Raw genomic sequence first — 25,983 nt, 5'->3', positions numbered from 1 at the left:
GAAGGAAATTTTGCATCTTTTGTAAAATTGGTGGGATGAGGGATAGAGGAATGAAAACTAGAAACTTAGAGAAGAGTCTTGTATCAATTTACTCACTTTTTTCATGATAAATTTAATATCACTTAACTAAGCAATATTGTACTCAAACATTATGGTAGTAATTCGTATTACAAATGTATTGTAACTTAAGACTATCTTGAGGTTTCAGATTTCACTAGAAAATAAAGTGTTCTTTCTTGTTATAATTTTAATAGCCATAAAACCCTTTTGAGAATTCATGTTATCCAAACCAAAAATAATAATTTTGTGCTATGACCTGGAGCTTATAATTGAGTCAGTCTTTTATGAAATAACGTTATTTGTGAGGGTAGTTTGCTAACCTGGTTTGAAAGAGAAAACTCATTTTCTTTAGAGTCTATTCAAGCTTGAATATGAGGAGTTAATTTTGGAGAAAGCTTCTCTCTTTTCAGTGGCTTTTATATGTTACTTGTGCCAGAGTTCTCTCTTGCCAGTATCCTCTCCAGTTTCAGTTAAATGATCAAAATTATTTGCTGGAAACATAGAAGCACGGAATTCAATTAAACTCCTATAACCAGTACATTTCAAGAAAAAAAAGTATAGCGTTTGAAAGATTTGTTTGAAATCATCTCATATTTGGTGCCTGTGAATCTATTTAATTGCTACCCTAAAGCCAGATTCAAGGTACTGAAAAGTGGAGAAATTTAAATTTCATCTCATTTCTAAAATATTTTCCAGAAAATGTTAAAAAAGAGATATACCTTTTGTCACTCCTATTAAAACAAGCATGAGGGAAATGGTTTGTCTTTTAAGTCTAGGTGCTATTTAGAAAGCATTTACCGTTTGTGTTATTCAGAGCATGTACTTTTTCTTAATCTATAAAAGTGCCAGCGAGTATAGTTCATAGACAGATATTCAGCAGAGTTGTGGCACTGGCAGTAAGCTCCTGCATTGTCCTTACATTTGCAAGTGAAGGCAGGGTGAGTAGTGCAGGCAAGTTTCTTTAATAAAATGTAGTTTGTCATATGTTTTTAGGGTTATGATTTTGAAAATTTACCAGAGAACCATCAACATTGCAGGGGTTATACATGAGACTTTGATGGGAAGCAGGCTATGTCTGCAGCTGTTCACTAGCTTGATGGAAAACATGATATGACTTACTCGGATGAGTAAGTTTTATTTACCCCTATTAAACGATTGCCTACTCACTGAATTAGATACGCCAAAGAATTTTGAACACATTCTAGAATACGCTCCACAGATGGATAATGAGCCACGGGTCATAGTCATCAGAAATAGATAGTAGATACTCTTATTTTAGAATATAACCTGGTGGTAGAAGTTAAGGTTCTCGTACATTTTTTGCCTTCAAGGGCCCTAGTTTCAAAATGCATTTGAAATTACCACAGTATAGTCAAGTAACTTAAAGATGTGTATAACTGATGTATATTTTTCTTCCAGTTTTACTTGTCTTGTTTAAAGACAGAAAATAATACCAAAAAAAGATGGTCTTCACCAGGCATGGAATCTTGCAGCAGCCTTTTGCTTTCTCCCTCTCTTGTATTGTTTATCCTATTTGCCAGTCAAGTATTGTTAATACCACCTCGGTGATATTTCTCTTGTCTCTGCTGTCCTCTACACTGTTTAATTCAGGCTTCATTAACAAAGAGCTTGACTATTGCATTGCAACATTCTCCTAACTGGTCTTCCTGCTTTTAGTCTTTCCATATTCCAGTTACTCCTACTTTCTGCTGCTATATTAATATTGTTATAGATGAGTCCATTCCCTGCTCAAAAACATTTTGTGGTTCTCCATTTGTGTGTGTGTGTGTGTGTGTGTGTGTGTGTGTGAAGAAAATGCATTTTATAGGCATAGGACCTGACTTCAAACTCTCTAAATTACTTCCAGAGTATCTAAATTGTTCAAGTATTTTCATTGTTGCCAATATCTGGTTGAAGAAATTGAGTTCCAGAGAATTGAAATATACCTTGTTGAAGACCAAGCTGTCTTTTTGCCCAATGTAGATAGCACAGTGTACATAACACTTCTTCAAGTAATTCACTTACCTCTGTCTGCCTCTATACCATACCACTGAACCAAAGCACAAATTGTATTTTTCTCCTCCAAATTCCTTTATTACATTGTATCTCTCTAGTTGTAAGGTACCTTTCCCCTCCTAAATTATAATTGTTTTCCTTGCAATTATTTAATTAAGGGAGGTATGGTTTACTTTCCCTTAATTAACCATACATTTTTAACATGCATACAGTATTTTTTATTTTTTCTGTCTCCCGAAATTGTTAGCATAAGAGTTTGCATATAGTTAATGTGTTATAAATTAACTGTTAAATGAACTAATTATGTTTTTAGTTTAGTCATGCAGTTTGAATTCTATTTCCCTATTATCTTCATTTTAATCATGTGTCATAATTATATTTCCCAAACAAATGAGTTTTGGTGAAAGTATAATGCAAATGTATCTTGGTAATTTGTTTATTATTTTCTTGGAAATATATTTATTTCCGAGATTTATTATTTTCTTTAAAAATGGAATGATTCGAGGAAACAAATTGTCGATTTCCTTTCTCATGACTCTGTGGAAGAATCCACTTCTAAGGTCATTCAGGTTGTTGCCAGAATTCAGTTCCTTGCAACTGTAGGAATGAGGTCCCTGTTTCCTTGATTACTATCAATGAGGGGCTGCTCTCAGCTCCTGGAAGCCATCTGCATTCCTTATCATGTGGCTTTCTCCATCTCCAAAGCCAGCAATGGATAATATCCCTTGTATCACATCTTGCTCATGCCTGGAATCTCTCTTATTTCCTGTCTCTAACCTCTAGATCCAGATTTCAAGGACTCATGTGATAAGGTCAGCTGCACCATAGAATATAATGTGATCATGAGGGTAAAATTCATCATATTCATAGTCTTGGAAATTATGCCAGGTGTACATCAGGGTACAGGGATTTGGGGGACCATCTTAGAATTCTGCCTACCTCAATTTGGTTAGTAAAGATTTGGGAAAATTTTTTAGTCTTATGGCAAGTGTCATATTTGGTGTTCTCTTTCGTATTAGTAAATCATTTTGGCTGAGATGGTGGGAACTGTGATGTGTCAGGGGTCACCAAGACCACTCCCAGCTTCAGTGATTCAATAGAAGCACTCACAGGACTCAGATGTTATTATACTCATGGTTACATTATACTCATTGCAGCAAAAGGATGCAAAGCAAAATCCAACAAAGAGAAAACAATGGGGCAAAATATGGAGGAAACCAGGCACAAGCTTTCCAGAGTTCTCTCCCAGGAGAGTTGTAAAAGATGTCCTTAATTTCTGCAGCACAAAAATTGTGACAACATGCACAAAGTATTGCCTATTAGAGAATCTGGCCTGAGCCTAGGAGTGAGAATTTGTACTGGGGGTTGGTCACAAAGGTACATAATGCCTGTGTGACTGATTGCAGTTAATGATGCTCCAGACCACCCCCACACACACACAGAAGGAAGCAGGTGTTCGACATAAATCACATTGTTGGCACAAACTATCTGGACAAGCTAGAGTGATTCAAGGCTTCAAATGGGCAAAACACTCTTATCAGTTAGAGCATTCCCAGAGCATAATTCCCCAAAGCCCACCGAGGGCCAGACAGGAAAGTAGGGTTAAACTGGAAAGCAGGTAACACATCAAAAAGATGCCACTAATATTCAGCTCCAGCTCCCGTGTTGCCTTGTAAGAATGTGTCCCGGTGTTACTATCTTTCAGATTTTCAAAAGAACTCAGAATCTGGATTCTTACGTGAAATCTCTGAATTTCTAAACATTTTCAAGTAGTTAAAAAGTTTTAAAAGACCATGATCCAAACAAAACAAAATAACGGGCCGAATTTGGCCAATGGGCAGCCAATTGGCAACATCTGGTCTAAGAAGTTAAGTTTTGTTGCTAGAGGAAGATACTCTATGCTTTGTCTGATTTAAACAGATGGGGTCATTGTGAGAAGAAATGAAAAGTACTGGGTTTTTTAACTTTTAAGAATCATTCACTTATTTAACACATTGGAGAGAAAAGGTGAAATATCTGCATTTTCTAATTTTACTAGTGAGGTGGGAATTAAAAGATTGTTTTTGTTTTAACAGCACAATGAGCTGAGAATGATAGGGCCCATCTGTGTTGGAAATTATTTTCACCTATGATAACTTTCTACTTTAAGAAAATCATGTGTGTAGCCTCAGTAGTCAACTATCACAGCATTTTTTTCATTTACTCGTTGTTTTGCCTCCTATTAAACAAATTAATTCCTTCAGTGAGTGAGGACACTTTAGTAAACTAACTAAGGAGGTTTGTGTTAGGAGTTGCACTGACTTTAAGGGAACACCTTGAATTTTGTTCTGTGGTATTGTCTATACCCATGAAAGGCAAAAGAAGGAGGAAATAGTAATGAAATTGAAGTTAACCAGTACAATTTCCTATTGGGAAATGTTTGAAAAGCAGAAACTTCTGAGTTGATAAATTATAAAGTGTCAACATGTAAAAGAACACAAATAAGTTCTTGAAATCAGTCTGTAAGAGGCTCAGAGGGTGTTTTTATTGTTTAATTTTTGTCTTTTTTTTTAGCTATACTTTTTTTAAGTGCTTGTGGTAGCGATTACAATATACATCCTTAATTTATAACAGTCTTCCATGAATTAATATTATGCCAATTCATATATAATGTAGGAATCTTAAAACAATATACTTCTGTCAGTATTTACCGTTCTCCCATCCTCTGGGTATTGTTGTCATACATTTTACAATTTATATTTACTTTATATATATTATAAATCTAACCATACATTATTTTTTTGCTTTAAACAATTTCTTTAAAGACCTTGAGAAACGAGGAAAAAAAATTATTTTGCATTTAACTGCATATTCACCATTTCCTGAGCTCTTTATTCCTTTGTTTTGATCCAGGTTTCCATCTGGTCTCATTTTCCTTCAGCCTGAAAAACTTCCTTTAAAATTTCTTTTAGTGCAAGTCTGACGTTGACAAATTCTTACAGATTTTGGTGATCTGAAAATGTCTTTATATTACCTAACTTATTTTTTTCTTGGCTGGTATTTAATTATAAAAATTTCAAACATAGCAAAGTTGAAGGAATTATACAATATACCTATATCCTACAATTAACGTTTTTGCCAACTTTCGCTTTATCATATATCTGTCCCTCCCACTACCTGCTCATTAACTCATTCTATTATTTTGATGCATTTCAAAGTCAGTTGCACATATGAGTACACTTTATCCCTAAATCTTTCAGCATGTATATCACTAAGTATAATTCAATATGTATGCTTATGATTTCTTTTTAGGTAAAATTTATATTCAGTGAAGTACAAAAGCCTGTGTTTCATTTGATGGGTTTTGAAAAATGTATATACATCTCTGTAGCCCAAATACACATTAAGATTAGGTCTCTACCATCATCCTAGAAATTTTCCTAATGCCTTTTCCCAGTAAATCTTTGCCATTCACCCCACCCACAACTCCTAGAGGCAACCACTTTTCTGATTTTTTCACCTAAGATTAGTTTTGCTAATTCTAGTACTTTATATAATTAGAATTACACAGTATATACCCTTTTCTGTAAGGATTCTTTCACTCACCCTCATGTTTCTGAGAGTCATCTATGTGGTTTCGTGTATTATAACTCATTCCTCTTTATTGTTGAGGTGTATTACATTTTATGAATATGCCATGGTTTATTTAGCAATTATCTGTTTATGAACTCCTGGGATATTTCCAGGTTTTTGGCTATCATAACAAGTTGCTGTGAGTGTTCTCGTAAGTCTTTATCTACTTATTTATTTATTTTTGGCTGCATTGGGTCTTTGTTGCTGCGTGCAGCCTCTCTCTAGTTGCGGAGAGCAGGGGCTACTCTTCATTGCAGTGCGTATGCTTCTCATTGCGGTGGTTTCTCTTGTTGCAGAGCACGGGCTCTAGGCGCACAGGCTTCAGTAGTTGTGGCTCGCACGTTTCAGAGCACAGGCTCAGTAGTTGTGGTGCACAGGCTTAGTTGCTCCGCAGCATGTGGGATCTTCCCGGACCAGGGATCGAACCCGTGTCCCCTGCATTGGCAGGCGGATTCTTAATGACTGTGCCACCAGGGAAGTCCCTCATAAGTCTTTCTGTGGGCAAATGTTTTCATATCTCTGCATATATACGTAGCAGTAGAAGTGATGGCTTATATATGTATAAGCATATGTGTCTGTGTATGTATACGTATAAGTATATAAGTACATGATTAATACTATTAGAAACCACCAGACCTTTTTCCAAAATGTTGTACCTTTTACATCCTTACTAACAATGTATGAGAGCTCTAGTTCCTCCATATCCTTACCAGCAGTTGATGTTTTCATTCTTTTAGTCGTAGTGAGTATAAAGTGGTATCTCACTGTAGATTTAATTTCCATTTCCATGATGACTAAAGATGTTGGGCGCTTTTTGTGTACTAATTGGGCATTCATATCATGACATACATACCTGTTCAATTTGGGGGATCCCATTTTTAAGTGGGTTATTTGTCTTTTTATTATTGATTTATAGGCATTCTTTGTACATTCTCTATATTCTCCATACATAGACTTTGCTAGATATTTATTGCAAGTATTTTCTGCCAGTATGGCTTGTCTATTCTTAAGCTGTATCTTTTTTTTTTTTTTTTTTGCGGTACGCATTCCTCTCACTGTTGTGGCCTCCCCCGTTGTGGAGCACAGGCTCCAGACACGCAGGCTCAGCAGCCATGGCTCCCGGGCCCAGCTGCTCCGCGGCATGTGGGATCTTCCCGGACCGGGGCATGAACCCGTGTCCCCTGCATCATCAGGCGGACTCTCAACCACTGCACCACCAGGGAAGCCCTTAAGGTGTATCTTGATGAACAGAAATTATTATGTATAATGAAGTCTAGTGTACCAGTTTTTCCTTTTTTGGTTATTGCTTTTTGAGAAAACTTTTCCTTCTCCCAAGTCATGAAGATATTCTCATATGTTTTCTTCTAGAAGCATTATAGTTTTAGATTTTATGGTGGATCTTTGATCTTTCTCAATTTAATATTTGTATATGGTGTTCAAGTTCAGTTTTTGCCATATGGATATCCAGTTGTTCCAGCTCTATTTGTTTAAAAGATATTTCTTTTCCCATAGGATTGCTTTAGTGTTTTTATTGAAAATTAAATGGCCATGTAATTGTAGGTCTGTTTCTGGCCTTTATTTTGTTTCATTTATCTTTTTCTATCCTTATGCCTGTCTTAATTACTCTAACTTTATAGTAAATCTTGAAGACAGAAAATATAAGGTTCCCAACTTTGTTCTTTTGTTTCAAGATTGCTTTAACTATCCTTGGTTGTTTGCATTTCCAGATAAATTTTATAATAACCTCAATTTCTAAAAATGTCTGTTGGTATTCTGATTGGGATTGCATTGCATCTGTGGACAAATTTGGGAACAACTGACATCTTAACAATATTGAGTCTTCCAATAAATGAACATGTTGTTTCTCTCCAAATTGTTTTTTTAATTAATTAATTTAATTTATTTTTGGCTATATTGGGTCTTCATTCCTGCGCATGGGCTTTCTCTAGTTTTGGCAAGTGGAGGCTACTCTTTGTTGCAGTGTGCGGGCTTCTCACTGCGGTGGCTTCTCTTGTTGCAGAGCACAGCCTCTAGGCACGGGCTTCAGTGCTTGTGGCACGCGGGCTCAGTAGTTGTGGCTCGCAGGCTCTAGAGCTCAGGCTCAGTAGTTGTGGTGTATGGGCTTAGTGGCTCCATGGCATTTGGGATCTTCCTGGACCGGGGCTCGAACCTGTGTCCCCTGCATTGGCAGGGGGATTCTTAACCACTGCGCCACCAGGGAAGCCCTCTCTCCAGATTTTTAAGTCTTCCTTATCTCAGCAATATTTGATAGTTTACAGTGTAGAGTTCTTATCCTTTTGTTAAATTCATTCCTAAGTATCTTATGTTTTGATATGACTATAGATAAATTTGTTTTATTTTCCAGTTGTTTGTTGGCTAGTATGTAGAAATGCAAGCAGCATAGGCATGCAGTATATAAAAATACAAACATGAACTAGGTCAACAAAAATAAACATAAGGCCTATAGATTGTAAGAAGGAAGAGGAGAAAGGATAAAAAGGGAAGGAAGAGTTGGAAACATATTTCTGTGTAATGATGATATGGTTGTTTATGTGGAAAATCCTAAGGAATCTAAAAAAGTACTCTTTGAATTAATAAATGAGTTTAGTAAGGTCACAGGAAACAAGGCCAATATAAAAATATCAGCAATAAGTTGTTAGAATTTGTTGCTTACTTAGCAGTAAATCGCCCAAACTGCTTAGCATCTAATTTTTTCTTAAGTGTATTAGATTAAATCTTCCTCTTGGAAGATCAGGTAATCCAGTGAGGTAGAAAGCGATTATTTAATGTAGTCTTTGAATAATATTAAAGCCTAGAGCAAATTCACTAGCTCATAGTCCCTAGAACTTAGATATGAAACTATTTTAGGTAGACAGGGTGCCAGAAATCACCAAACTGGGCGCTTGTGCTACAGCAAAGGTGACTTGACAATTTCTGTTTAGTGGTCACCTGAGATGAGATAGTTGGAAAACTGAGATAGCCATTGTTTTTGAGGATAATAAATACTTCTTTAATGTTTTAATAAAAGATATTTTTGACTGAATGGAGGGTGATCCTATCTCTATGTGGAGATGGGTTGCAGTCATAATTGCTAGCAGGGTCAGAACTTTACTCAGAGAGCAAGATTGGAGCTGATCAATTTCTTGAACACATACTTGATTTTAGCCCCAATGGACAGCAGAATAAAACATGGGAGAAATTGTCTTTGTTTGAAAACAGAATTGAGAGTGGAAGTTGTCAAATGTCCTTTTCTATCATAGAATAAGCCCCCATAAAATTTTAAAATTTGAGCAAGTCTGCAAGGGTATACTTGTTAAAATATAGCAAAACTAACCTCCAGATACCTAGAAGAGTTAACTTGTCCAAAGGCATTCTTTAAAATTATTCATCTGGATGTCACTGTACTCTCCAAAGCAATTTCAGTTTTGACATAATTAAAGGTTAGAATATCTTTTAAGCAATAATTGGCTAAAATTTCTTGAAGCTATTTCTGGATGGAGGGTCACGTCATCAGTATGCAAAAGGACCTCTCTCTAAAATGTCAGCAGGCAGACATCTAGTTCACCTAAAAGCTGTTCAAGCTAAGGAGGGGAGGACTATCGCTGGCTCTTTGTATTTTTCTCTCAAAACAGATTTTTGCCCTGACAGAGTGGGCCATTTTTGCTTATTCTAATCTTACAATAGTATTTCCTTATAGGCTTTTTGAGTAATGTTAAAAAGCCTTGAGATAATATTTATGTTGTATAGTTTGGCACATAAGCAAATATTGTCTGTGGTGTCAAAAGCAGATGACATATCAAAAAAATCAATCAAAAGATTTACCAACAGAAACTGACTGACTTTAATAGATACTAATTAAGACGATGGTCAGTGGAATGGTAGTTATAACTTTTCCTTTCCTCTTTCAAATGTTAGTCTTGGAAAAATTTTGTCAATAATTAATTGGCAAAAATTTTTAGGAGCTATCTAAATGAGCTTTGTCTACATTTTTTAATAGGATGTGTTACACATTACACCCTAACCCTTGGTATATACTGAGGGAATGATATATATGAGGACTTAAATAAGTTAATGTTAGCAGCACTTTTAAGAGCTTTGGGACATTCTTTAAGTGGAGCACTTTTAAATTTAAAACATTTTATCATATCATTCATAAACAAGAGGGATAGAGAAAAGGAAGGGACACAGTATTTTTATTGAGCACATACTATATTCTAGTTACTTTACTATATACTTTTCATAGGTAACTTTAAGGTTATTACTGCTAGTTAGTGAGTGATCTAAGGTTTACAGAATATCAAATATCTACTAAAGTCACAGTGTAGAATAGTGAACTGTGCCTCTGAAAGGCCTGTTCTCACTATAGCCTTTCTTAGAGCAACAGTACTCCAGAATCTGCCTTTATGACAGGTCCTGTTCAAACAGCACAGTCTTTTGAGAGAATGAACTGCTTTAAATTTCCAAGTTCAATGAGTCCTATCCTTAATTATCAGACTATCTTGATGGCTCTGTGGGGATTTCTTTGTTTCCTGGCATTTTTATCCAACTAGAAACCAGAGAACCCAGTGCTTTCACTCTGTCAGACAAAGAAGCAAGCAAAACTTGTTTCTTTATGACAAAAATCTATTGGTATACTCGTGGCAAAATGATTTCTCTTGTAAGATAGTTGGGGTGGAGAAATGAACACTATATAACTACAAAACATTATACATGGGGTTCATGAGTTCTTATTTTATTTTGGCTTCCTCAGCCACCTATTTCAATTATTTATGCAAATGCAAAGTTTAAATTAGAAATGATTTATTTATCCTAAATTATTCAGAACCTCAAAAGGGAAGGACTAGACAAAAATAATGATGATGGTGATAACAACAGCATAATTGCAGAATTTTGTGCAATACTTTGTGCTAGACATTGTCCTAAGCACTCTACACTGGTTATCTTATTTTTTTCTTATAGGAGCTCTATGATGTGGTTTACTAATATTACTTCCATTTGATGTGTGAGGAAAGTTAGGCTCTTATGAGGGATCCAAGAAGTAAAGTAATTTTTCCCTGATCATACAACTAATAAGTTGTAAGAGTTCCAGGTTTTCCCCTAATGATGGCAAAATGATCATAACTCTAACTTCATATCCTCTCAGTCTTCCAGAAAGGAGCAAGCCATTTTTATTGGATGCTGTGTAAGACCGAAGATTTTCAATCAGAACAATTATTATAGCCAGGAGAAAACAATTGACAAAGGCCTGAGTCATGTTTCCACTCCTAAAGGCAGGACAAGTGAGCTGAGGAGTATAGGAGAGAGGTGGAACCCGGAATGAAAATTGTAAGTTATCATTGGAAGAAAGGGCATGGATACCAGGAAGGGAAACAACAAATGTCTACTGCATTTTAGAGAATAAGTAACTGCTCTAAGCCTCAGTTACTATATCACTACCTGGAGCTTAAACTCTCTTTTGATTTCACCATCCATTGCTGTTAAACACAGAAAAGCAGTGTAGTGTAGTGGTTAAGGACATGGACTCTAAGACCAGCCTGCTGGGTTTGAATCAGCTCATTTCCATGAGTGTCTCTGCTTCAATTTTTTTACCTTCTAGGATAGTGGGGAGAATTAATGAAGTAATAGATGTGAATTACTTATAACAGCACTTGATATAGTACAAGTTATCTGTTTCCTATTAGTAGCAGTAGTGGTAATGGTGTCGTTATTATAGCTACTACAGTGTACTAAATGATTATTGGATATTATTATCAATAAGCATTGCCTGTGCAACAGTTATAGCCTTTCTATGATGACCAATTATGATTAATCTACTCAAGGATCATTCCATACTTCTTCAAGTACCTATATGTTTCAGATACTGGGCTAGGTGCTAGTGTGTCTGAAGATGAAAATATAAAGTCCCAGCCTTTAAAGAAATTGCTAGCTAGTGAGTAGACAGAGCTGTAACAAACAATTACAAAATTGCATTTTTTTTTGGGGGGATGTACTCACAAGAGGTATATGCAAGTTATCTTGGTAGACCGAGTACCTCACAACCAGGAGAATCCAGAAAAGTTTTACTAAGAAAATAATGCTTGTGTTGAATCTTAAAGGATGGATAAGTATGATCTAATTGGACCAACTAGAAGGGCAGAGAAGATAGCAAGTGCAAAAAGACATTGGTATGCAAGCATATGACTAAAGTAGAGGCAGAGGGTCTGTGGGAAGAGAAGTGGAGGAAATGAACTTGGAGAGCTAAGTACTAAAAACATCCATCAGAAAGCAGTGAAAGTGCTCTCCCTATTTTCCTTTCTAAAACAGTTTTGGAGGGTAGGAGAGGGCACTCTTGTTTAAGATGATGAGTCTTAATATGTGCTATTTTGGACAGTGACTTAAGATGAAAAAGTGTTGGTCATGTGAAGAATGAGACATTTCCTACTTATGAGCTCCTCCCACATTATCTAGAAGAAAGATTCTGATTTTTCTCTGCTCTAGTCATCTCAATAAATGAAAGTGTTAGCTCTCTGCTACAAGCAATCTGGTCATTGCATTTGACCTGTGCATGCTGTTACTATCTAATTGTACTTTCTCTGTTCATATGTTAGTTTATTCACTAGCTAGACATTTTGTCAGCTGTCAGTGTTGTTTGTCTTGGTGATAGGCCATAAAAAATCATTTTTTTTACACCATTTACCTCAGTTTCAAAGGTAGATAAGTATTTCAAAATCATCATGATAATGATGGAACATCCCCAGTTCTACCACATACGTATTAGACAAACCCCAGATCGTAATTTTCATGTTTTGATAGTCTTCCTTATTAGTTTTTCCCCACAAATTTTTGTTTGTTCTCCCATAATGACAGTTTTAAGAATGTGAGACTCCTCAGAAATCTGGGACTCCGTATTGTTCTTTATTTTCTTGTGAAATTTTATGTTAAATGTGTCTACAGCTTTTCTGGTAAAATACTATACTGTGTTTAGCTGTTAAAAGTCTGAAAGAGAAAATGTCCTTCAGCATATGAATAGATAAACATTATGGCATATCCATTCAGTGAAATACAAAGAAATGAACTGGTAGTACAGGCAACAACATGGATAAATCGTAAGAACGTCATGCTGAAAAAAAAAAAGCTAGACATAAATTAGTGCTGTATCACTCCATTTATTTGAAACTCTTGAAAAGACATATTTAATCTATAGTGATAGAAAACTTGGAGTTCAGTGTTTGCTTGGAGCCAGGGGTAGGATATGGGATTGACTGGGAAAGGGAATAAGAGAACTTTTTTGAGATGATGGAAATGTTCTGTTTCTTGATTGAGGCAGTACAGTTGTCAAAACTCTTCTGATGGTATATTTAAAATGAGTATATTTCTTTGTACATAATTTATATCTAAATAAAGATCATTTAAAGAAAGAATTACTCTGTTATAATCATGTCATGATGGAGATAAACTAGTTACCTTGATGTCATGTGTATCTTTATAGCCAACTGTACTTGATTCTATGGCTGCTGCTACAAATTGCCACAAATTGAGTGGCTTAAAACAACAGAAATTTATTATCTCACAGCTCTGAAGATCAGAAGTCAGAAATCAAGGTGTTGGTAGGGCCTACTCCCTTTGGAGGTTCCTGGGAAGAATCCTTCCTCGACTCTTTTAGTTTCTGGTGTCAGTATTCCTTTGCTTCCTTTTGGCTTGTGGCCGCATCACTCCAATATCTGCCTCCGTCTTTACATCTCCTCCTCTGTGTGTCTCTCTCTTATAAGGGCACTTGACATTGGATTTTGTTCCTAACTGGATAGTCCATGATGATCTCCTCAAATGCAACCCTTTCCCAAATAAGGTAACATTCACAGTTTCCAGTGATTATGATGTAGACATATTTTGGGGGAGGGGGCACCATTAGGCTACATCAACTAACATTATCATTCATTAACATAATACTTTTCTGTGACTTGGTAAAAAATAACTGTCTTCCAATTTTTAAACAGTATTCTCGGGTCATTATGGGATTCTATGGGTAAAAGATTTTTTTCACTCTCTCTTCTAAAAGCATGCTGAAATGAGTCTGATCTTTCTTGCATCATAGTGTTAAGACCTGTGACTCTAGTTGAAGGTTAGGAAAAATAGACAAAACGGATTCATTTAGGTGATCTGACTTAGGAAAAAGGAGCTATGTAGGTAAACAAAGCTCCCTAGAGTTCTACATTAGGTTTGAGAACAAAGCCCTGGCTATTAAATTGTTATCTTGCCTTGTTCTACCTTCTCTATGGATCATAGGAACCTTAGTTTTGGATTCTTTGATCAAAATATGATTACTGTATCACCTCAACTTCTGATAAATAGAATAGGAAATTTTCATCAGTCATATTTCTTATAATTTTCTTGACACAGACCAACACAGCATTGAACTGAACATTTCAGTTTGATAAATTTTGTTTGCAGCAGACGTTTTATTAAACAAGTGCATAAAATTCAGGCCCTCTCATGTTCACTGTTGTGATGGATTGCCTAAAAAATGTGAACTGTTCCACTTAAAGAATGTAAATTGGCCTCAAATAAAAATTCTGAGCAGTAATAGTAATATGTTCATTCTTTGTTCACACAGTAATATGTAAATAAATTTAAGTTTAATTAAAAAAAAACTTAGGAATGACCTAGGGTACAGATTCAACCAAATATGAACCATCATAGATTCTGTCTTAGAGAAAAGTTATAGCTTTATGTCATCCCAAATGCTGCCAGGGCTTGGCAAGTGGAACTTATTACCCAGTGCATTTGCACTGCCAGTGTCAGTAACTCTGGTGGAAAAAAAAAATGGTTTTGGAGTTTTCTGTGCCAGGATAGTAAAGCTGCTTGGGAGAAGAAAACATTGATGAGGCAGAAATATACCCAGCTCACCCTGGGATCCTCCAATTCTGCTTATCAAGTGGTGATTTTATTCTCACAGAGAAATTAGAAAATCATTCTTCAGATTTTGTTGGGTCATGGAAATAATTGAAGAGCCCAGTTTACAATCTTTGTTAATTTATGGCAATATATATACAGATGTGTTGTAACAAAATGGTATTATATTGTTTATTATAAAGACCCTAGTTTTTTTTGAGGGGGACTTGGACTTTTTGTTTTGTTTTGCTTTTAAGATGATCAGCGTTCTGTGTAGGGCCAGTAATAGCTCATTGATCTCCGTTTAGCCCCTGTTTGGTGTTATATTTCCCACTTTATAAAACTGCAAACTGAGGCAGGATAAAGTTGGAACACTTTCCAAGCATAGCAAATCAGTGACAGAGTTTCCTGGCTTTATGTCTGAACCTCAAACCACTAGACTATGCTTTCCATATGTATTTTGATCTTATCAAATTAATTTTCTTCTGAGAAAAGAAAGGTATCTAGTATTCAAGTTGGAAAGTTAATTTCCCAATTTATTGTATCCCATTGAGAATTAGTCACATTCCAGACTTAGAGCTTTCAACTGTTTTTTTTGGAGTGAGAATTGAATTATAAAATATGCCCAGTCTCACAACTTATGGACAGATGGACTGTTTGGTGTTTTTTTTTAGACCTATTACAAAATAATCTTTCGGTAAGCAGTTGATCAATGTAACTTCCTTTTCAAAACATCTGAATCTGAAGCAAATTAATTTTTTAAATAAATTTATTTATTTTTATTTATTTATTTTTGGCTGCATTGGGTCTTTTTTGCGTGCACGGGCTTTCTCTAGTTGGGTGAGCAGGGGCTACTCTTCGCTGCGGTGCTTGGGCTTCTCATTGGGGTGGCTTCTCTTTTTGCAGAGCATGGGCTCTAGGCATGCGGGCTTCATAAGTTGTGGCACATGGCCCCAGTAGTTGTGGCTCACGGGCACTAGAGCGCAGGCCCAGTAGTTGTGGTGCATGAGCTTAATTTCTCCGTGGCATGTGGGATCTTCCTGGACCAGGGCTCAAACCCATGTCCCCTGCATTGGCAGGTGGATTCTTAACCACTGTGCCACCAGGGAAGTCCCCGAAGCAAATTAATTTTTAAATTTAGTATGGGTGGGTATCCTTTTAGGCTCAAACATGTGTGCCAGTAGCAAAATGAGTTATTTCCTTTTTCAATTCCAAAATCTTTCTTGTTTTCTTTTTCCTTTAGAAAAAAATTGCTCTGTTAAGTATTGTGATATTTTTTAAAAAGTGTCAAAATTTAGTAAGTGAGTAGAGGCAAATTAAGAGCATCAAAGATATTAACACATCACTGAAAATACCCCTCTCCAAATTCTGAACTTATAAACCAGTGAATCATTGAAACTTCTACACTAGTTTAGTTCTTTTGCCTTGAAATTATAGGACAGTTTAGGTTAAAGATAACACAGGGTTATACAGTTGTTTTATTATCTGAACATTAATCACTAGTATTTTATTTTTCCTTTCCATTTCTTAAATCACACAGTAGCTAACTATATTTCATCTGTGTTTCCTCTTTTCTTAACATTTTACCTCAGGCTAATACCAAGTAAAGAAAGTTTTAAACCAAAAGGAAAATTTCTGTGGGAATGATCAGGTTTTATAAGGTGAAAGAACATCTTGAACTCATAGAATCCAGAAATGTGTTTCCTCCTTTGGTTTGCTGACTGTATGGGTATTTTGGCTTATGGAATGGCCCTTAAATATCATGGGATTATGGGTCTGAGGAAATAGCATGTGTGGCTTTAGTTACCACCTATCTATGAATGACTTCCAAAGCTATCTCCGCAATCCTGACCTCTCATTCTCTTTCTTGGCCTCTATTTCTTGCAATCTGAATAACATCTCTTCTTGGAAACTTTGCAGATACTGAAAAGAACTGATGGTTTGAGCCTGATAGGAATTTCTCTGCATTTTAATTTATTTTTCAACATTTTTATTGGGGTATAATTAATATACAAGAAAACTGCAAGTATTTAATCTATACATTTGGTGAGTTTGGACATAAGCAGGTACCCATGAAACCATCACCACAATCAAGGTACATAATAGACATATCCATCACCTCCAAAAGTTTCCTTGAGTCCTATTTATTTGTGTATGATCTCACTTAATGTGAGATCTACCCTCTTAACAAATTTTTAAGAGTTCAGTACAGTATTGTTAACTGTAGGCACAATGTTGTACAACAGGTCTCTAGAACTTAATGATCTTGCAAAACTGAAACTTTACACCAGTTGAACAGCTCCCATTTTCTTGTCTCCCTAGCTCCTGGTAACTACTGTTCTTCTCTGCTTCCATAAGTTTGACTATTTTAGATACCTCATATAAGTGGAGTCATGCAGTATTTGTCCTTCTGTGTCTGGCTTATTTCACTTAACATAATGTCCTCCAGGTTCATCCATATTGTTGTCACAAATGGCAGGATTTTCTTTCTTTTTTTAAGACTGAATAATATTCTATTGTATGTATATACCACATTTTCTTTAACCATCTATTGATGGACATTTGGGTTGTATAAGAGAATCTTTATGGTATGTTTTAAATCTGACAGAATTAGTCCCTCTCATTGATTTTTTTCCCCACTGTTTTCTTATATATTTTCGTATATTTATTATTCTTGCCATACACAAAAAGGGGCACAAGGAAACTTTTGAAGGTGATGGATATGTCTGTTACCTTGATTGTGGTGATGGTTTCATGAGTGTATGCATATGTCCAAGCCCATCAAATATGTCAAATATGTGCAGTTTTTGGTATATCAATTATATCTCAATAAACCTGTTTTTAAAAAATAATAAAAACTCTGAAAGACATAAAAGTAGACTTGAACAAATAGAAACACATCCTTTTTTTTTGGATAGAATAACTCAAATTCATAAAGATGTTAAGCCTCCCCTAATATATGCAGATTTAATGTGAACTCAACTCAAATACCAAATACTAACAAGTATTTTTTTTGAGCTAGAAAAATTGTAGGAATCTATCTTAACAACTTAGTTTAATTCACAGTTTTAGCCAGATATTAACAAGATTATCATTTTACCCACCATACAGTGGCTCATTATTCTTTCAGTAAATAAAAGACTAGAAGGAGAGGTGTATTTTCAGCAAACTAGTACTTTCTTTTTTGGATAGCCATTGTGTGAACTTAAGCAATTTATGTTTTCTTGACTTACTGAAGAATTATACACTCTCTTATAAATGAAGTTAACCCCATTGATATAGTCTAGTCTAATATACTTTTTTTGAGCTGTTATTTCCTTAGTGGTGATGAACTTAATCTTGTTATCTCCACCCTCTTGCACCATCATGGATGTGGTTGTATACATTTATTGAACACCTATTATTTGATACCCATTTATTGAGCACCTACCTTATAGGCACTATGGTAAGCATAGGGATTCCAAGTTGAATAAGCTTCAAGGTATTCAAGGTACCACTGCCGCAAGGTACAGTGAGAGAGACAAACCTATACAGAAATTATTTCCATAGAATTAATAAACCCTGCAACTATGTACTGTCAGAAAATAGAGACGTAGAATTCTACCAGGGGTAGAGCCATTTGATGAGAAGCCATTAAGGATCCTGGCAAAAAAAAAAAAAAAAAATATATATATATATATATATATATATGTATATGTATAAATATACTGAAATGACAGAATAGATCTAGAATAAAGAAGGATGTCAAAAAAAAAAAAAAGGACTGGTTGAGATAACAGGGGTCTCAAGGTCTTAATGAGATTAGAGAGCAGGTCCTCAGGAATGGGGAACAGAGAAGTATAGGAGATTGTAGTTGAAAATCAAGATGTTTTGAGTAAGTAGCAGTTGAGCAATGTCTCATGACAAACTGTCTGTATTTCAGGATATTGGCTGGAGTTTGATGAAAATCTGTGGCTATGAGCATGGGAAGCTAACTAATCCTTATAGATATTAAACCCATGATCTTGGCCTCAGTATGTTTTAACCAACTAAGCTAAACAGCTGCAGATAATTTACAGATGATTGAATCAGAAGCACACAGTATAAATTTCCTTTGAAATACATCTGGAAAGGGGTAAAGAAAACATACTTGGTATTGTACTAAATTAATAGATTTGAAATTCATTAAGCCATATTTAATATCCAAATACAGCCAAGTTGAGTCATGCCTAGAAATTATCGACATTTGTTCTTGGTGGTGGTGGTGGTGGTAGTCATGTTTTTTTCTCTTTTAGTTATTAATCTTATTACTTTCCAAGATTTATGATTTTTGTAGGTCTGCTTTGTTCTCACCAATGTAATAAATAAATTCTCATGTTTTCTTTTACTCTCAAGACAGAGAAAAAAGATGATTATCATCTCCTAACTTAATTATTGAATTATAATTGTATCAAAATTCTATTGAATTCAACTGTATTAAAATTGTCGGTTTATAAATCTGTGTTTTCAACTATGCCGTAGGCCTTTTGATTGTGGAGATCAATTTTTCTTCCATGGAGCCTAAAAATGCAGAGGCCTAAAAACATAGTACCAAGCAGTTAAAAACAAAAAAGTATACAAAATTCCACAAATACTGATTTCTTTTTCCCGTTATAGAAAATAGCATTAGCTTTTTCTTCTCCTTTATACCTATATTTTAAAATAAATTTAAAAATTAAATCCTAAGAGCACAAATGGGCAGAAAAGCAAATCTGATTTCCTGTCTGATTTAAACTGAAGAATACTGAGTTCATTAACTGTAATACATATATAATCTCAAGTAATAGCTAAGAAAAGATGTGTCATGAGCTCAGCTTTATACGTTCATATTTTAAAAAATTTTTTCAATGTAAATGCTCATCAGCTCAATAATAGCATGAATGTGCTTTTTGACATGCAGGTGTTTTCCAATTATATCTTAAAATCAGCTAACAAAAGCAGGTTGAGAAAGTAGAAGATGCAGTCTTCTGTTTTCAGTTGTTTCAGAACTGGTTTTATGAAAAAGTCACTTTAAAGATTTGGTTTTAATTTCACGAGAAAGACATCTGTATTGAAATAGTGTGCAGCTGAGGTCCTCTAGTGTCACAGTTGAATATGGCATCAACTTTTACGATTTTGTGAAGTGTGTGTGTGTGTGTGTGTGTGAGAGTGTGTGTGAGAGAGAGAGACAGAAACAGAAACAGAGATACAGAGAGAAGAACAAGGACAAGAGATATTACTACCTTAAAGTTGACTCAGCAAATGACCTCAGAAAACTAGGTTCTTATGTTTTATTTGTTAATCAATCTCAAGGAAAGTTTTTCTTTGTTTTTAAGAGGGGAGGGGTTTGCATTCTTTCATGTGCACATAGTTATCAATCAATGTAATTGTAGTTGTTTTAAAGTTTGGAATCTTTTCCTTTTACATAGTTGGTTTATTTTTTTGCAGATGTTAATGAAAACTATTAATTCTTAATTGTTCTCATCTCATCTTATTTGCTTACTACTGGCTGTTGTGGCACTTTAATATGGGAGAAACTATTTGATAAAGTAGAATAGTTTATAGATCAGTTTAATAAGAATTCTTTATAAATAGTAACTTTTATTGTTTTTTTAATATACTTCATGGGGAATATCAACTTATTGCTTTATTTTAAAATATGGCTGACAACCAGGAAGTACCAGATATATGAGGGAAGAAATAGTTTGAGAGAAAGAGGCAAGGGAGGAAAAAAAATTTTTAAAAACTTACCCCAGAGGAAATGAAGATAACATACTTTTCTTCCCCCTAAATTAAAAGAATTCTAATAACTATCCTCAGAGAGACTCAAAAGAATAATGTACCCATAGCCAAAGAACAGGATGTATTGAAAAGGAACAACTGGAGACCAGAAAAGAGATCTTGGAAATTAAATAATAGGCCATGCTCATAGGAATATAAGTCTAAGAATAAAGTATAAAAGAATCCTGAAAGCTTCCACAGAGGAATAACATGGTATCTACAACAAAATTAGAATCAGACTGATATTTTCTCACCATTAATAAAGAACACTCAAAGGCAATGGAGAAATTCTAAGTTTAGAGACAATAATAAGACATTTTAAGACATGCTATGCTTCAAAGTATCTACTCATGCCACCCTTACGAAAAATTTTCTCATGACTATATTCTAGCTAAATAAAAAGGAAACACAAAAAGAATCATATGAGGTATAAAAAATGATAGTGGCTGATAATAACATTCATGAATAGAGTTATAATTATAAAATTATAGTATCCATTAAATCCTGATGACTGAGATATTTTCTCTGGAGAGCTAGGGGTTAAGTGGCTTAGGTTTTTATTTTTTTCTCTGCTTAGTTCCATGGTAAATTTTTACTATACATAGTGCAGCAGTGTACCAAAATACTTCCCATCTGTCTTAGAGTAAAAGCCAAGGCCTAAATGGCCTCACATGATCTATCCCTCTGACTTGCTACCTCTCTGCCCTCATCTCCTCCCAGCCTCACCCTTTGCTCATTCTACTGCATACTGCTTCATTGCGTTTTTTGGTGGGTTTTTTTTTCTTTTTTTGAACTGCTATGCATTCTTCCAGTTAAGACTTGCTTACTGTGCCCTCTGCCTGAATTACACATTTCCCAGGGAGCTGCATGTCTTTTTCATTTCCTTTAGATTTCGGCACAAATGTCAGCTCAGTGAAGCCTTCCTTGATCACACTGTATATATAAAATAGCAACCCACATTGTCTCTTCTCTTCTCTACTTTTTCTCCTTAGCACTTAATCGCTATATATCATGTTATATATTTACTTGTTTATCTGTTTAGCCTTCAAGAAAGGAGCAAAGGTATCTTTTATCTGTCTTATAAAATTTGATAATGTAAAATAATATAAACAATAAAAAAAAAAGAGACTTCCTTGGTGGCACAGTGTTTAAGAATCCACCTGCCAATGCAGAGGACATGGGTTCCAGCCCTGGTCCAGGAAGATGCCACATGCCGCAGAGCAACTAAGCCCATGCACCACAACTACTGAGCCTGCGCTCTAGAGCCCGTGAGCCACAATTACTGAGCCTGCATGTCACAACTACTGTAGGCCGCGCACCTAGAGCCTGTGCTCTGCAACAAGAGAAGCCACCACAATGAGAAGCCTGCGCACCACAACGAAGAGTAGCCCCCACTCACCGCAACTAGAGAAAGCCCGCGCACAGCAACAAAGACCCAACACAGCCAAAAATAAGTAAATAAACTAATTAATTTAAAAAATCAGGAGTTAGGAAAGGAAAATGGGGTAGTATGTTAATTATATCATCTTGCATAGTGAAGAGTTAATTATAATTATGTAAAAGTCTAACCACCAGAAGAGTTGAAAACACAAACTGCTAAAAATGGTTACTTCTGGAAAGTCAGACTAGGATGAGAAGAGAGAGAGATTTTAACTTTTCATCTCTTGTTCTTTCTTATGGTTTTAATTTAGAGGAGGGAGTCATAGTGCAATTATTCTTTTTTTTAATTGTATTTGGCCTACTTTTTATGTCAAGTTTATTGCGATTAATTTACATACCTTAAAATTTACCCTTTTTAGTGTGCAGTTAAATCAGTTTGACCAACTCAGTCCTATAACCATCATCAAAATTAAAAATAGAACAATTCCATCATGTAAAATTTTCTCATACTCCTTTGTATCAACCCATTCCCTCCACCCAAGCCCATGACAATCAGTGATCTTTTAACTTAACACTTTTTATTTAATGTGGGTTCCTTGTAACCTGAATATAATCAAGTCTGAATTGGTGAGTTTGGAGCAGTTACATTTAATGTAATGGTTGATATATCTGAATTAAAATCTGTTAATTGGGCTTCCCTGGTGGCGCAGTGGTTGAGAGTCCGCCTGCCGATGCAGGGGACATGGGTTCGTGCCCCCGTCCAGGAAGATCCCACATGCCGCGGAGCGGCTAGTCCCATGAGCCATGGCCTCTGAGCCTGCGCGTCCGGAGCCTGTGCTCCTCAGCGGGAGAGGCCACAACAGTGAGAAGCCCACGTACCACAAAAAAAAAAAAAAAAAAAAAGTTAATTGTTTTCTAATTGTTCCATTTGTTCTTTGTTCGCTTTTCCTTTTATTTGCCCTGCTTTTTGCCCTGCTTTTAGGTTGACTTTTTTTTAATATAATTTCATTGTATCTCTATTATTAGCTTGTTACTTACACCTTTTAAAAAATTAATTTAGTTGTTACCCTCATATTTATTTAGTTTTTTAAAGTCTGATTTAAAGTGTAAAAAAAAAGGGGGGGGAAGAAAAGAGATCTATACCCAAATGTTAATATTAGTGGTTTGGGGATTGGGTTTGAATTATTCTCCCCTACTTTTCTGTATATTCTTCCTAACTTCCTATATGAATGATGTTTTATTTAAAAAAAAAAAAGGAGAGGGAGAGGAAGAGAGAGAGAACAAGACAAGAAACTGGGCATCCCTGTGGAAGTTGGCTTAAGAGAGAATAGGATAAGAAAGAAATGTTTGATAAATTACTGGAGGTTGCTTTGTGGATTGATCTGGAAAGTAAGCTCATGTCTATCTGCTATAAAATACAGCTATTTTTCAGGGACATAGGTGTTTTGTCTTGAGCAATATATGTGGTTTTCATTGACTTAGCTCTGCCATATATCTGAAAGTGTCCTGATAATTTGGCAAAGTCCAGCCTGCTGAAGCTCAAGGTCATTTGTATACCACCAATATTAAACTACTTTCGTGGAAGAATAATACTTCAATTGGAGTAGCCTTTAGAAAACTGTATGTTCTTTGTCAGATCAATTCTGTTGTAAGCTGAAAATCAAAAATATGTTGAAGTAGATCGTTTAGAAAACGTGTAGAGTTTATTTTCTCTGAATAGAGGAGGTACAATAAAAATATAGCTCTTTGGGGAATTCCCTGGTGGTCCAGTGGTTAGGACTCTGCACTTTCACTGCTGAAGGTCTGGGTTCAATCCCTGTTCGGGGAACTATAATCTCACAAGGCACGTGGCCAAAAAAAATATATATATATATATATATATCTTTGAATTTTATCACTGAACCTCATTTTATTTCTTAAAACAAGTTCTATATCTGCTTTGTAATTGACCTATTGATCTGTGACTCTTTTGTTTTCTTTGTAGATATTCAAAGGTTTTGTGCATAGCATTTGAGATACTTCAGGGCTTGCAGTATATGAACAAACATGGTATAGTACACCGGGCACTGTCTCCTCATAATATCCTTTTGGATCGAAAGGTAATCAACAAATAGTATATTAAATATTTGCTTTTTATTTCACGTTGGAAGCTACTGAAATAAGGCCCACTCAGTTAATCAGAGGGACTGTAGAATTAGAATATGTCTTAAGAGTATTCATAATGAAAAGATTATATGAATGTAATATACTTGTGGTTGTTTAAAAAAAAGTATCTCTAAATTATATGAATCCGTGTGTCTTTCACATGCATTATTCTTTTTTCCCCAGACCCATTTTCTAACTTCATGTTTTGTTTTTCCTTCCATTCATTTTCTAAAAGATACACATTGTGGCTTCCCAATCCACTCCTTCTCTGAATTTGCTTTCATCTTAAGAAAGATTCTCTGACTATTTACATAGAATATTTTTCTCATAGCACAACTGAACTGTGTTTTCTCCACTTTATTCTTCTTTCCTGCTTCCTCTTTTCACTTTATTCCTCATTTATTTTCATTGTTTACCAGCTGTTCATACCTAGCTTCTTTTTTTAATTGGAGTGCTGATTCTCTACTTGGAAATCTTATGGGGGATTTCTAAGAAGCTAGTCAACCTCTAAGAGAATTATGGGTAGCAAGGTGGTATTTTTTTCAGGAATAATCATAATTTCATTCTTTTTCATAAGCATATAAAATAGTTTTGAGGAAACTTTTTCTGGGGAATTATTTTTTGTATTAGTAGGATTATTCTTTTTCTCTGACTTTCTTCTAGACTTTCAGTATATATACCCTATGATATTAAAAATAAAGATAAAATGGTGCTCATTAATTTCATACTTATGGTAGTAGAGTATCTAACTGTCTGAATTGTTTTAAAATATAAATGTTTTGTAATTCTGGGAAATAGAGTTCTTGAGAAAAAGAAAACAACTTTTAAATTGACTATGTTTTTTTAAAGTCAAACATCTAAAGGGGGAAAAACTTAAGGGACTTATAAAATTTGTTTTGCCTTTTAAGAATCTTGCTTTTGTGATAATTATGCTTATTCTCAAACAGTATAAAAAATTGTTGGGAATCAAGCAGATTCACTAATATCTTGATTTGTGAACTGACCTTTCCAAGTTAAAAACGTCCATGTCAAGTTTAAATTATAACATTTTGAATGGACTTGCAACTCCCTGAAAAAATTTTCTTTTGTGAAGATTACCACAATGTATTCTAATTGAGGATTCAAGACAACTAAGAACATTTTTTCTATTTAGAGAAGCCCAGAAAATATAAGCAGCAAAAATTTTTAAATGTTGTCATTTTGATATATATATATATAAAATATGTGCGTGTGTATATATGTTTGTAATGAATATAAAGCAGACTTCAAACACTGACAAATAGTTTTTAATAAAATTATGGCAAATTAAAATATAATATTTTCTTAATGTATCTGACTATATGATAGTGTCCTTACTTATAAAATGTATAATCATAATTTTCCCTGTCAGTGATATTAAAACATTTTATAATGATTTTTTTCTCCCTTTATTATTGTAGGGACATGTTAAATTGGCTAAATTTGGACTTTATCACATGACAGCATATGGTGATGATGTTGATTTCCCAATTGGGTAAGAATTTTTTTTTTTCTGAGTTCCGGCTTAAACTTTCTAATCTTTAATGAAGTGTGTGTATTGTTAATTTATTATTTTTGACATAAAACTACCTTTTTAAAATTAAAAATATCTTAAATTTCCATATACTTCTAAGAGTAGACAATGAGTTTTTCCCAGCATACAGAAGGTCCCTGATGTTGATCTTTCATTGAATTGGTAGTGAGGCTAGCAGATTATTGACTTTCTTCATTTTATAATGCTTACTAAAATTAATTTTATTTCATTCAGAATTAGGTAAATTTAAGGCAAGAAGGCTGACAAGATTCTCACTTAATGATAATGTATATTCCTCAAAAGACAGAAAAATCACTCTCATATTATCTTCTAATATTTCTATGTTTAATTCCCTGTTCTTTAAGATGTAATTGTACGTTAAGCTTCAAGTCGAGTCACTGTAGCTATCAGAGGGAATGGGGTGGATTCTCTAACTGAAAGATTCTCTAACTGAAAGTCTGTGTTTAAGTTTGGAGAGATTCTGATACGGAATTCCAGATTTATGTTAACCTCCAAAAAAGGAATGAAAGTTAATTTCATCCTGGACTCAATTGAATGCTTTGATATAGATG

The 25,983-nt window shown here is 34.9% G+C and overlaps 1 protein-coding gene across 4 annotated transcripts in view; it reads left to right on the top strand.

The window, feature by feature from the left end:
- TBCK (TBC1 domain containing kinase) overlaps positions 1–25,983 on the top strand; it is a 237,684-nt gene that overhangs the window by 22,729 nt on the left and 188,972 nt on the right. For all 4 annotated transcript variants that reach the window (XM_081226529.1, XM_081226526.1, XM_081226527.1 and 1 more), the window contains exons 4-5: positions 23,699–23,813; positions 25,299–25,372. In XM_081226529.1, the coding sequence (XP_081082655.1) occupies positions 23,699–23,813; positions 25,299–25,372 (189 nt within the window). The remainder of the gene's footprint in view (positions 1–23,698; positions 23,814–25,298; positions 25,373–25,983) is intronic.

Source organism: Mesoplodon bidens (assembly GCF_964165515.1).
Source record: "Mesoplodon bidens genome assembly, chromosome: 1".
In the NCBI taxonomy this organism is placed as follows: Eukaryota; Metazoa; Chordata; class Mammalia; order Artiodactyla; family Ziphiidae; genus Mesoplodon; species Mesoplodon bidens.
The sequence above is the reverse complement of the archived record's forward strand: the minus strand, read 5'-3'. Positions and strand labels throughout refer to the sequence as shown.